Source organism: Canis aureus, chromosome 34 (genome assembly GCF_053574225.1).
Source record: "Canis aureus isolate CA01 chromosome 34, VMU_Caureus_v.1.0, whole genome shotgun sequence".
NCBI lineage: Eukaryota > Metazoa > Chordata > Mammalia > Carnivora > Canidae > Canis > Canis aureus.
In genome coordinates this window covers 14606553-14619576 of record NC_135644.1, presented here as the reverse complement: position 1 = coordinate 14619576, position 13024 = coordinate 14606553, and the positions used below count along the sequence as shown (strand labels likewise).

Here is a 13024-nt window from a genome sequence, read left to right as displayed (position 1 = left end):
GAAAAAAAAGTCCTCGATAGCTGAGTTTCACCTGCACAGTTCTTAAAGTGAAGTCAGAGAGGCTTTTAGAAGGACTCCCACCAAACAATGAATTCCTTGTGTATAACTGAACAAAAACAATGGCGAGACTTGTGGAAGTAAAGAGTTTTTCAGTGAAGGAAAACTTGGGGAGAAAGAAGAGGAACAACTAAGAGACCAAAAGAGAAAACAAAGGAAAACAAACAACAACAACAAAAAGTTCAACAACAGCAACTTAGCAGAGGAAGTCTCAACCAACATAGCATGTAGACTCAGTCCCAGACTGCTAGGTTCTACTTCCAACTGGATCATTAGTTTCCTAGGTGACTTCCTCAGTTTTCCCAAGCAAGAAAGTATTTCTATTAACCCTTTACCTACCTCCAGAAGGGACTACCATACCTGCTGCCAAATACATGTGAAGGTCCATTTCTCAGAAAAAAAATGAGTTTACATTTAAAGAGCATCTATTACTATAGAAACTAGATGCTTCAAGAGTCTATCACCAAATGGCATAAAAACTAATAATACCATATCCTTTTTTTTTTTTACTTCAAACTCTACCCTACTCTAGCAGCCTTGAGTATTAATATCACTTTCTCTGCAGTATCTGAAAGGAATATCAAAATTTTTCCCGATTTAATTTGAACACCCAGGTAAAGCTCCAATTCTTACAAGATTAAACTAGGTTTTTGTTACCATTAGATTTTCATATTATTCCATGTCTACAGCTTTGTTTCCAGTGAGAAAGTGTACATTTTTCATATCTAGACTTCTATCTCCTGAATCTTTTAATAACAGCCATGGTAAACCCAATCTGTTCTTCCCTTCCTGGAAAAAGAGTCTATTTTAGAGGCACAAATGGAACACATATTCATTTGTTGTATCTAATGATGACCAAACACAGTATAAAATCAAAAGGAATCCCTGCTTTTTGAGGGCTCTACAGTGAGGAGATGAAGATATGCCCCTGAAAAAAGATCACTTTGGAAAGTTCCCATTCCTACACGAGCAGTTTGGAACACAATGTTGATGAGATTTCAGTAGAAAACTTATACTGTATAACATATCTTATATTCATGTATTAGTAGATAGAGGAGTTCGGGTTTCATTTTTTTTTAGAAGGATTATATCTTTGTTAAAGCAATAGGCTTTGATATTTTTAAAATGTGGGACAAATGCATGGCAGCTATTGACAACACAATGTAGTATAACTGGTTATCTAGGTTACCTCAACCTAATTCTATTGAGCAGAATATCCAGTATACTAGTGGCTAGCAGGGAGACCAAGGCAAGTTTATAATGTATCTAGCACACACCAGTCATGCAGCGGCCTCTACAAGGCTCATGCCACCAGGCAGTAAAAGATACACAAGCCATTAATTATCTACAGCATGCATTAGAAGTTTTATATTAAAAGAACATCAAAGAGGAAACAACTAGTGGTTTTATTCACTCTTTTAAAAACTCCAGAACGCTCTGAGTTTGCATATTCTGAAATGTATTACTGAGGTCTCAAGTTTTCATCCTCTCCCCCAAAGTAGAAGCATCTCTAACAATTAAAAACAAAAAACAAAAAACTTGTCCAGCACTCAAGTAAATGTTGTTCAATATTTCTATTTATATAAATACTTGCAAAAATGCACACAATTTAAGAATCTAATCTGATATATATTAAAAAGCATATCTAAAAAAACAAAAGCATAAATGAGAACAATATATACAAATACACAGATAACATCATCATCATAGTCCATGAGATACTGATGGCATAACAGTTTTCCCCACTCCATTACACCTGGCATCCAATATTCCCTCCCACCTTTCTCTCCTGATGTGCTCAAGAGAAAACTTTAAATAAGTTCCAAACTAGAAAACATAAAGCCATTTAGTGAAAAGGATTTAGAGTTAGAATGGATCTAAAATTTCCTTTTACCTATTTATCTATAAACACATAAGCATAATTCATTTTATGAAGTGGATACAAACATGAAAACTGACCTTTATCACAGATCCAAATCCTATAAAAATAAACTCCAAGTTAATCATTTCCTTATGTTGAAATTTTATAGTCTTGAAAATAGCCTGTAATGAGTAGGCCTTAGAAAACTTGTTAAATGGCATTTGTATCAGTTTGAATGCTTTTCCTCTTACGAATCTAAAATTATTAAACTTTCTCTCCTTCATTATGATTCTTTTTATTTAAGAAAATTTATCCAAAATGGATCCTCAAAAGTAGGGAGCAAGGCAGGAAGAGAAAACAGTCAATGTTCCCAGGAAATATGTGAACATCATCAAGACAAACATCCAGCTGGCCAGGGACTCCAGGACCAATGTAGAAAGGGCGTTCAGCTTTACATCATTCCATAAAAATCTTCCTATCTCTTGATTATGAAGCAAAAGAATGAAAGCAGGATTTTGGAGGGTTCTTATGTTCTTCAGTTCATATCAGGTGTTACAACAACTGAAACTAATTTGTTTGGCTTTTAATCTTAATTATAGTTTCTTAAAATTCTAACTCTTACATCATAGTCTGGGGATAAAACAAAAGATCTGTAAAATGCTAAAGTTGGGATCTAGTAACTATAAGCTTTCATTTGCATGAAATACATGTGTTTATAAACCACTCAGCTACTTTCTATACTCATTTAATCTACTAATCAACACTGGCATGAGTCTCTGCTTTATTCTATTGGATGAACTGACTTTAGTGACTTTTTAAAATAAAATTGGGAAAAGCAATCAAATGGAGGAGACACAAAGAACCAAGGTAGGAGGGACAAAAAGAAACCATAATTTGTTTTGGGAAATACAATTCTTAAACAATGGACACATGATCCAAGCACAGGTATGCTAACTCTAATGGAGATACACTTGTATCAAAGTATTACCGAGCACTGCTGCACAACATTTGGAAGTGAGACATGTGAGACTGTGTGATACCTACTGAAAATAGAAAATCAGTATTAGTGGCCCAGGGTTAATGCTGAATGATGAGAAGATAAAGGTTTCATACTTTAAACTACAGAATCTTGGTGCTTCTGGGGAAAGTCCGCCTTCTTTAGGAGGCAGAAGGGCCAGAGCTTGCACCGAAGCAGGAAGCATGCCAAGACAGATGCAGAAGCTTAAGGGGTTCTGTTTGTGTTGGTATTTATTTTGGAAAAATCTTCTTATATGGAAAATAACTGGGTCAACTGGCAAAAGGGAACAGTCAATGCCAAACTAGAATACCTAATACTTTCTCATTATTCTTTCCATGCCAGTGATGCTTCTTCCTTTGGGTTTAACTGAAGGATGTTTTTTCCGTAACAAATTCTACAGTGAAGAAATATTTAGCACTATAGTCATGGAAAGCCTAATGTTCAAGAGTTTTTCTACCACATATTGATGCCAATTCATACCACAAAAGGGCTCAAGTTTGACTTTACAAGATGAAAAAGTTCTGGAAATCTGTTTCACAACAATGTGAATATACTCAACACTATTGAACTATACATTGAAAATGGTTGATATTGAATAATGGTTAAGATTTTACGTGTCTTACTACAATAAAAAAAAGTAAAAAAAAAAAAAAGGGGCAATGTGGGTTCAAGGTCCTTGAAAATACTGCATTGCTCTTATTGAAACTCCTGTTGCCAGAAAAATTAGCAGACACTTTAAACACAAATTGCTGCAAATATGCATCTTTAAAAACTAACACATGGCTACAAATAGAAATTTTAGTTTATATGCTTGTCAAACAATGGCACTGTGCTAAATTATGTGCCTAACAAAGGATTTATATCAATTTCTACATTTAACACAGATACCAATTTCAACATTCTAGGCTTGTTTCCTAAAACCAAAAATCTATAATGGGGGTTTAGAGAATGCTAACTATTCTTAACTCCCTCCTTCAGTTCCATTCTTGGTGTTAAAATGACCTAGCAATTTTCCAAACTGCTATTGAAAAGCTCTGCACTCTCTACCCAAAAATTCCTTAAAGAATGACATGATTATTCCATGTTGTTCACAGTCTGTTTCATAAAGAATTTTGCCCAGGCTAGCCCAGAACAAGAAAACTTTACACCACCTATTTTAGGAATGTGGAAGTGTCAATGACTCAATGAGCAACGGCATTCCTAGATTCTTTACTTTTTTGCAATAGTCTAATACTTTTAGTAAAATACACCGTTTTAATTTTATCTGTGTAAATTCTTTTAGGATATCAATACTTCACTTATTGACTAGCTCCTAAATAAGCGGCAATCTATGCAGTTACTAGATTTAGCAATTAAAGACTGGACCAGCCTTACTGACTTCACTTATCCCTTATAATCTTTTTTTTTCCTTACCAAATGTCACCTCTCCATTTCCACTCTTGTCAAACAACTGGAAAGCCACTATGAACATAGAATCTGGAGCACATAAAACAGATTCAAATGCCAAAAACTCTTGATAGGAGATCAATCTGGAATAAAATAGAAGATTTTATGGGCTGGTAAAGAACGGGAAAACATCAGGCATTTAACCTACCTTTACTATATGATCTATAGTTCAAGGTAACCAAACAATTGAAAAAGGGACGTTTCTCTTTAGAGAGGTAGTCCAGATAATAAAGAAGGAAGGAAGAATTATAATGCTACCCTTTTGTGAATCCCTAATAAATTAAAGGACCTGGATAGTCATCAATCACTCCTAAAATCACAAAAATGGAAAGAACTAGACCAAAAAGAATTAAACCTGAAGCTGATAAAGTCTCTAGATCATAATTTCTCAACCATGGCACTCAACAGTACATTTTAACCTCGATAATTCTTTGTTGTAGGGGCCTCCTAGCGAGTGTATCATGTTTAGCAGCATCCCTGGCCTCTACCCACCATGTTGAGACACACTGCTTTCCGTGTAATCGATTTACAGAAAATACAAAGGACAAAGGAACATGTTAAACATCACCACAGAAACACAATCAGCATAAATGCAGACTGTAGGAAGCTACAGGGTGAATACTATGTACTTGCAAAAAAAACCCAATAACAAACTTTGAAAGAAAATATGGAGGAGAACCTCATTAAGGACTTAAAAGATGGGCAGCCCTGATGGCCCAGTGGTTTGGTGCTGCCTTCAGCCCAGGGTATGATCCTGGAGACCCAGGTTTGAGTCCCACGTCAGGCTCCCTGCATGGAGCCTGCTTCTCCCTCTGCCTGTGTCTCTGCCTCGCTCTCTGTGTGTCTGTCATGAATAAATAAATAAAATCTTAAAAAAAAAAAAGACTTAAAAGATATTTGTTGGCAAATCGAACTTCAATAAAACCAAATGAAAAATATTTTTAAAAGACTTAAAAGATATAGTAATTAATTATAAGATTTGGATTCTGATTCAAGCAAAGTAAAAAAAAAACTTTTAATATATAAGAAAATTGGCAAATGGTAATAACAATATAACACAAATACTTGATGATATTAAGAAATTGATGTTAATGTTTTTGAGGAGGTTTGTTTTGTTTTGGTAACTTTTCTTATCTTTTTGAGATACACATAGATATTTACAACAAAATACATCATCTGGAATTTGCTTCAAAATAATCCAGGGGATGAAAGAATGGGAGGAGGTATAAATAAAACAAACTTAATAATTACTTTTATAATTACTAAAAACTGGTGATTAGGATATTGAATTCACTACCCTAGTCTCTGTTTTATATGATTGAAATGTCAGTAATACATTTTTTAGAGGCACCTGGGTGACTCAGTCAGTTAAGCATCCAACTCTTGATCTCAGTTCAGGTCCAAATCTCAGGGTCATGAGTTTAAACCCTGTGTTGGGCTCCACATTGGGTGCAAAGTCTATTTAAAAAAAATTTTTTTAAAGAAGATACATTTTTTAAAGGAAAATTCAGAACAAAAGAGGGGAAATGAAAGCATATTGAGTCCTAGAATACTCAGGGTTATGAAATTAGCCAGTGGCCAAAATTACACAATTTTCTTCAATGATCTTTTTTGGGACGAGGGGGAGAGAGCATGAGCAGGTGTGAGGGAGTGCAGAGAATATCAAGCGGGCTCCACACCCAGCGTGGAGCCCAACTTAGGGCTCAATCTCATGACCCTGAGATCATGACTTGAGCCAAAATAAGGAGCCAGACACTTAACTAAGCCACCCAGGCACCCCACCTTCAATGATCTTATAGAGTTGGCATATGCTAGTCGTCTTCCAAAGCAAGCTACAAAGATCCCATACCCTGTTGCTGCTATTGGTAAGTGACTAGTATTCAATTAACAGCACTATAAAAATCTGTTTTTATAAATATATATACTGATTTATTTATTTACTTATTTATATTAGTAATGGTGTCACCTTTTATTCTCAAATGGCCTGGTTTGGGCAACACATTTACAGTTACCCTATAGAAAGGAAGAGACCTATAATCTTTAATGTGGCTTCTAGCCCCTCAGGATCTGATCTCTCTATACACCTCCCCCTTGGTCTCTGCACTCCAACCCATTCATTCTTCATCCATGTTCCTTCCAATCAGGATCATCACTCAGCACTTCATTCTCCTTAGAATCATCCCATCATCTCCAAACTTTTGCCCATTTAATTGGTACCCATCTTTATATAGCTCAGCTCTAGTATCACTTCCTCTAAAGGACCATCTCAGAGTCCCCAGATGACTTTACATAATCCTTCACACCCCTACAGCAGCACACTATACATTTTTAGTGCCCCGTGCAAAATTGTTATTAGAGTAATTATGTAATTCACTGTTTTTTTTTTTTAAGATTTTATTTATTTATTCATGAGAGACAGAGAGAGAGAGAGGCAGAGACACAGGCAGAGGGAGAAGCAGGCTCCATGCAGGGAGCCCGATGCGGGACTCCATCCCAGGTGTCCAGGATCACGCCCTGGGCTGAAGGTGGCGCTAAACCGCTGAGCCACCCATGTTGCCCTAATTCACTGTTTCCTTGCAAAAAGATAGGCTTGTTACAGAACACAGGTTTGATTCAGCATCTGCCTTTGGCTCAGGGCATGATCCCAGATGTCTGGGATCGAATCCCATATCAGGCTTCCTGCATAGAGCCTGTTTCTCTTTGTGACTATGTCTCTGCCTCTGTCTCTCTCATGAATAAATAAAATATTTTTTAATAATTAAAAAAAAATGGAACTTGTAAATATTCTTGAATAAGTTTAATTTGGAATACAAAGTTTTTTAGAGGGGATCCCTGGGTGGCTCAGCGGTTTAGTGCCTGCCTTCGGTCCAAAGCATGATCCTGGAGTCCCGGGATCAAGTCCCACATCAGGCTCCCTGCATGGAGCCTGCTTCTCCTTCTGCCTGTGTGTCTGCCTCCCTCTCTCTCTCTGTGTCTCTCATGAATGAATGAATAAAATCTTTAAACAAACAAACAAAACAAAAAGTTTTTTAGAAAGCCATACTTCTCAACACATTAGGAATGACATTTTACATTTCATGTTATGCTCCTATTCATCTAAGACATATTTAAAACTCAAAGTTTCATTTTCTGTTAAGTACTTTGAAATATGTTTAAGCTCCACAAGTTACATTATATTCAAAGCAATGTGTATTCTATGACTTTCCCTTTATTGTGGAAAAGGCCTTGTTGTGGTATTATTCAGGACACTAAAGACTATGCCTTCACTGTGTCCCTGCTGAAGAATCTTTGGTGAAATTAGGAGATTGATTACCTAATGAATCCTGGGAAGAACAATAATCAAACTATCTGGTCACATATCATAATACACTTTATGCATTGGTGTATTACTAAAAACTATAATACTCAAAAGTGTGGTTGTCATTAAACAAATTCTAAAGTACTAAAAACAAATGAAGTTATAACATATCAGGTATCCAAACACTCCTAAAAAGCAATGACTAGTAAGTGGTTTTAACAAGAATATATAACACAGGGCAGCCCTGGTGGCGCAGCAGTTTAGCACCGCCTACAGCCGGGGGTGTGATCCTGGAGACCTGGGATCGAGTCCCACGTCGGGCTTCCTGCATGGAGCCTGCTTTTCCCTCTGCCTGTGTCTCTGCCTCTCTCTCTCTCTCTCTCTCTCTCTCTGAATAAATAAATAAATAAATAAATAAAAATATTTTTTAAAAAATAAAAGAATATATAACACAAAATAGGGCAGCCCGGGTGGCTCAGCGGTTTAGCACCACGTTCGGCCTAGAGTGTGACCCTGGAGACCAAGGATCTAGTCCCATGTCGGGTTCCCTGCATGGAACCTACTTTTCTCCCTCTGCCTGTGTCTGTGTCCCTCTCTCTCTCTCTGTGTCTCATGAATAAATAAATAAAATCTTAAAAAAAAAAAGAATATATAAACACAAAATAATGATATAGGGGAGGACTTAGAGAAGGCCTTCATTTTCTACATTATATATTTCTGAAATGTTTGAAGTTTTTAGCATCATTTAGCATTATTTCTTTTGATTATAAAAGTAATTTAAAAAACAAAAAGTAACTACTAGGCTGATGATGGATTAAAAAACAAAACCCAAACATTCTGTTTTTTCCAAAAACAGTCCCAGGAATCTGACATCAAAAACACAGTCACCGGGGATCCCTGGGTGGCTCAGCGGTTTAGCACCTGCCTTTGGCCCAGGCCATGATCCTGGAGTCCCAGGATCAAGTCCCATGTCAGGCTCCTGGTGTGGACCCTGCTTCTCCCTCCTCCTGTGTCTCTGCCTCTCTCTCTCTCTCTCTCTATCATAAATAAAGAAATAAATCTTAAAAAAAAAACAAAAAAACACACACACAGTCACCCTGGGGCACCTGGCTGGCTCAGATGGTTAAGTGTCTGCCTTTGGCTCAGATGGTAGTCTCTGGGTCCTGGGATCAAGGCCCATGACGGTCCTGGCTCAGTGGGGAGTCTGCTTCTCCCTCTCCCTCTGCTCATACTCTCCCTCTCTCTATCTCAAATGAATAATTTTTTTTGATCTTTAAAAAAAATACAATCACCCTGAAATATAGAATATGTAGCTTTACAGCAACATTTCATACTTGGTAGCAAAATTTTCTGTATTTATGAGAAGAAAGAGGTAAAAGACTTTTTCCATAACTAGCAAAGATTATAAAAATCAGCTGGCAGACAGAATTTGGCCCACACATGTTTTTTCTGGCATGTGAAGTATATTTTTAGTTATGTTACCGACATTAGGAAATCATAAGTACTTCACCCAAATATCCAGTTTTCTGGTTTCTCTTGTTAAACTACAAGTGTGGGCAACAGGTTTCTGGTCCCAAGGAGCACCAGGTCCCTGGAGCCAAAGCACAGGCTGCCTCTTCACAGACACCAGGGCCCATCGGTTAATCTACACCCAACCTTGTGAAACCATGTAGGTTTCCAACTAAGCAGATCTTGTCTAAAATATAAAGTCTGTGGACTTTAAATATCTACATTTCTTGGAGTGCCTAGGTGGCTCAGTCAGTTAAGCCTCAGACTCTTGGTTTCAGTTCAGGTCATGATCTTGGAGTCACGAAGTTGAGCCCCAAGTCCAGCTCTGCACCCAGTCTGAGATTCTTTCCCCTTCCTTCTCCCTCCCTTTCTGCTCCCTTCCCCCTGGCTTGTGTGTTCTCTCCCACTAATAAATAAATAAAATGTTTTTTCAATAAATATCTACATTTCTCTATCAGTATATTCAAAAAGGGAAATCCAGAAGGACCTTAGAAAGTCCAAAAGTAATATGCTGAAAGACACGCACAAGTCAGTGAAAGATTCTCAACTCCGTCTTTCTACTCAGTGTATGTATTCTTGCCCGCTCCCCAAATTTAAAGTTACAGATGAAAAAATAGAAAGGGTACCTGGTATTTGAAGTAAACTATTATTATAAGAAAGTATTGGGGGAATGCTCAGCCAATCCTCAATACTCAGGTACTTTTGCTACATAGAGTGATTTATTTGAAGAAAGGTTAATTGAGAAATACAAAAGCAGGGGCACGAGGGTGCACTTGAGGTAAGCCCCTGACTCAGGTCATGCTCTCAGCTCAGGTCCTGATCTCAGGGTGGTGAGATCCAACCACCACTTTATTGGCCACCCACCAGGGCTCAGCACAGAAAATCTGCCTGAAACTCTTCCCTCTACCTCTGCCCTGCCCCACAGAGTGAGCGTACATGCACACACATTCTCTCTTGCGCACTCTCTAATAATCTCAAAAAAGAAAAAAAAAAACACAAAATCATCAGCAACTTAAAAATACATAACTTCATATTATTCAGCCTTAAAAAGGAATGAAATTCTGATACATGCTGTAACGTGGATGAATCTTAAAAACAACAGACTAAGCGAAATAAATCAAACACAAAAGGAAAACTATTACACTATCAATGCATATAAAGTACCTAGCATAGTCAAACTTATTAGAACCAGAAAGTAGAATAGAGGTTATTAGGGGCTGAGTTTGGGGGCAAAACAGGGTCTCATTATTTAATGGGTACAGAGTTTCAGTATTAGAAGATGAAAAAAAAAAAAAAACGGTGGTAATGGATGGTGATGACAGCAGTACAATAATAGGAATATACTTAATGCCACCGAACTATATTCTTGAAAAATAGTTAAAATCTTAAATTTCGGGCAGTCCAGGTAGCTCAGCGGTTTAGCACCAACTTCAGCCGAGGGTATGATCCCAGAGACCCGGGATCGAGTCCCACATCGGGCTCCCTGCATGGAGCCTGCTTCTCCCTCTGCCTGTGTCTCTGCCTCTGTCTGTGTCTCTCATGAATAAATAAATAAAATCTTTTTAAAAAATCTTAAATTTCATTATATATATTTTAATATAACAAAAGTCATCTGAGGTTACCCAGATATATGCATTTATCAAAATTCTGCAAATGTATCTGGAAGTTTTGTATTTGTCATTATGTGTAAATTTTACATCTAAAAAAAACACTCAGGGGCAGCCTGGGTGGCTCAACGGTTTAGTGCCGCCTTCAGCCCAGGGCCTGATCCTGGAGACCTGCATGAAGCCTGCTTCTCCTCCCTGCATGAAGCCTGCTTCTCCCTCTGCCTGTGTGTCTGCCTCTCTCTCTCTCTCTCTCTCGATCTGTGTGTGTCTCTCATGAACAAATAAAATCTAAAGAAAAGACAGCTTCATCTATATACTAGAAAGCAGCCTTTAATGAACACTAAATCTGCCAACTCCTTGATCTTGGACTTCCTAGGCTCCAGAACTGTGAGAAATAAAGGTCTTAAAAAATAAAATAAAGTAAAATAAAATAAAATAAAAAACTCAAAACAAATACTGAAATCCAGTTAATAATATGCATGCTGAAATATTTATGCAATGTTGCAATTTATTCTGAAATGTGTGAAAAAATAAGATGGATTGATGGAAAAATAGAAGGATATATATATATATATGAAAAAGGAAGCATAGAAAAACGTTAATGGTAGAATATGATAGGTATGTAAGTGTATACTGTAAAATTCTTTCAATTTTCCTGAATGTTTGAATTTTCATTATAAAATCCTGGGAAGAAGTAGGGTGGGGAAAATGGACCACTTTGTCTCTCTGATATGCTCCTTATCTGTTTTTAAGCCACAGGCATTTTATACCACATGATAATGCAACAATATATTTCATAAAGCAAGAAATAGCCTGTTATCCATGAACATAAACCAAACATGCTCCAGAATACTTTTAAAGGCTCTTTTCCCTGTATCCTGCAATGAATTCCCCTATTGTTAGAAGGGCTGATCAAGACTTAAGCAGAACAAATGCAAACCACAAGCCACTAACTGGAATGAAGAAACCATTGCTTAGTTCATACTTTAATAAATGGTTTTTCTTTTAATGAGGATGAGCGGCACCTCACTTTTTATCATACCTGCTGCTTGACTTTTTACAAAGAACATGTATTCATTCTATTACTCTGAAATAAAATATTTTATGAATCAGATGCTTTAAAATTTTTCTACTTTTAAATTTACTGAATGGAAACTAATGAAATTTCAAAATATCAATATGTCAATTTTGTAATTTTTAAAACAACCAAGATTTCTGCATAAAAGGTTTTTCTATAGGCATGAAGAATACTTTTTCTTTTGGGGTGCCTGGGTAGTGCAGTCAGTTAAGCATCCAACTCTTTATTTCAGCTTAGGTCATGATCTAAGGTGGTGAGATGGAGCCCTGGGTCTGGCTCCGCACTCAGTGGGGAGTCTGCTTGGGTTTCTCTCTCCTTCTGCTCCTCATTGCTCGCCCCCCCCACCACCGCTGTGCTCTCTCCCTGTCTCTAAAATAAATAAATAAATCTTTTAAAAACATTTTTTATATGTATGTAGAACATTAAAGGAAAACAGCTGTGAAAAACTAAAAAGAAAAATAATAGTCTTATACATTATAGGAGAATAGAACTTCCAGATGAAATTCTGACTAGAGCTAAATATAGAAACTACAATTCTAGAAGTTACAGTTTCAAACAAGCAACTGTCTAAACATTTTAGATGAGATCACACAATAATAGTTCCCAAAATCTGCATAAAACCATTTTGCTTTTCATTATATAACCACATCTTCAAAGTTTAAGCCACAATCTCACAAATAATACTTGGCTAATAGGTTTTACTTTTAGACAACCCATCATGCTATTTATACCATATAATATTGCTTCTACATGGTTTTGCAAGCAAACACCTGTATCAAAACATTCCTGCTTATTTTACTATCTACTGGAAGAAAGGAAATGGGGAAGAGGAATGGGGTATTTTACATGCTAAGGAAACATGAAGCAGGGGGTGAGGGAGTCCAGAGCACAAAAAGGTATGGTACTGACCACTCCACTCCTAAATCTGCTTTTTTCCACACTTATTAACTAAATCACTTAGACCTGCCTATACTAGTTCTATTCATTGAGATTTGGTCTTGAGTAATTATAAACAATATTATATGATGCTATTTCAAACTACCTGTACCTATAAGACTCTCATCAAAAAACTACCAGAGAACCAAGGAATACCTCTTGGGGCAAAAAAAAAAAAAAAAAAAGTACCAACTGCACTATTCTAATCTTTCAT

The 13024-nt window shown here is 36.8% G+C and overlaps 1 protein-coding gene across 5 annotated transcripts in view; it reads right to left on the bottom strand.

Annotated features, from left to right (window-relative positions):
- Positions 1-13024, bottom strand: part of SLC25A12 (solute carrier family 25 member 12) — a 204614-nt gene that overhangs the window by 65698 nt on the left and 125892 nt on the right. For all 5 annotated transcript variants that reach the window (XM_077883677.1, XM_077883676.1, XM_077883678.1 and 2 more), the window contains one exon: positions 4350-4465. In XM_077883677.1, the coding sequence (XP_077739803.1) occupies positions 4350-4465 (116 nt within the window). Of the gene's footprint in view, positions 1-4349; positions 4466-13024 lie in introns of those variants that run through there.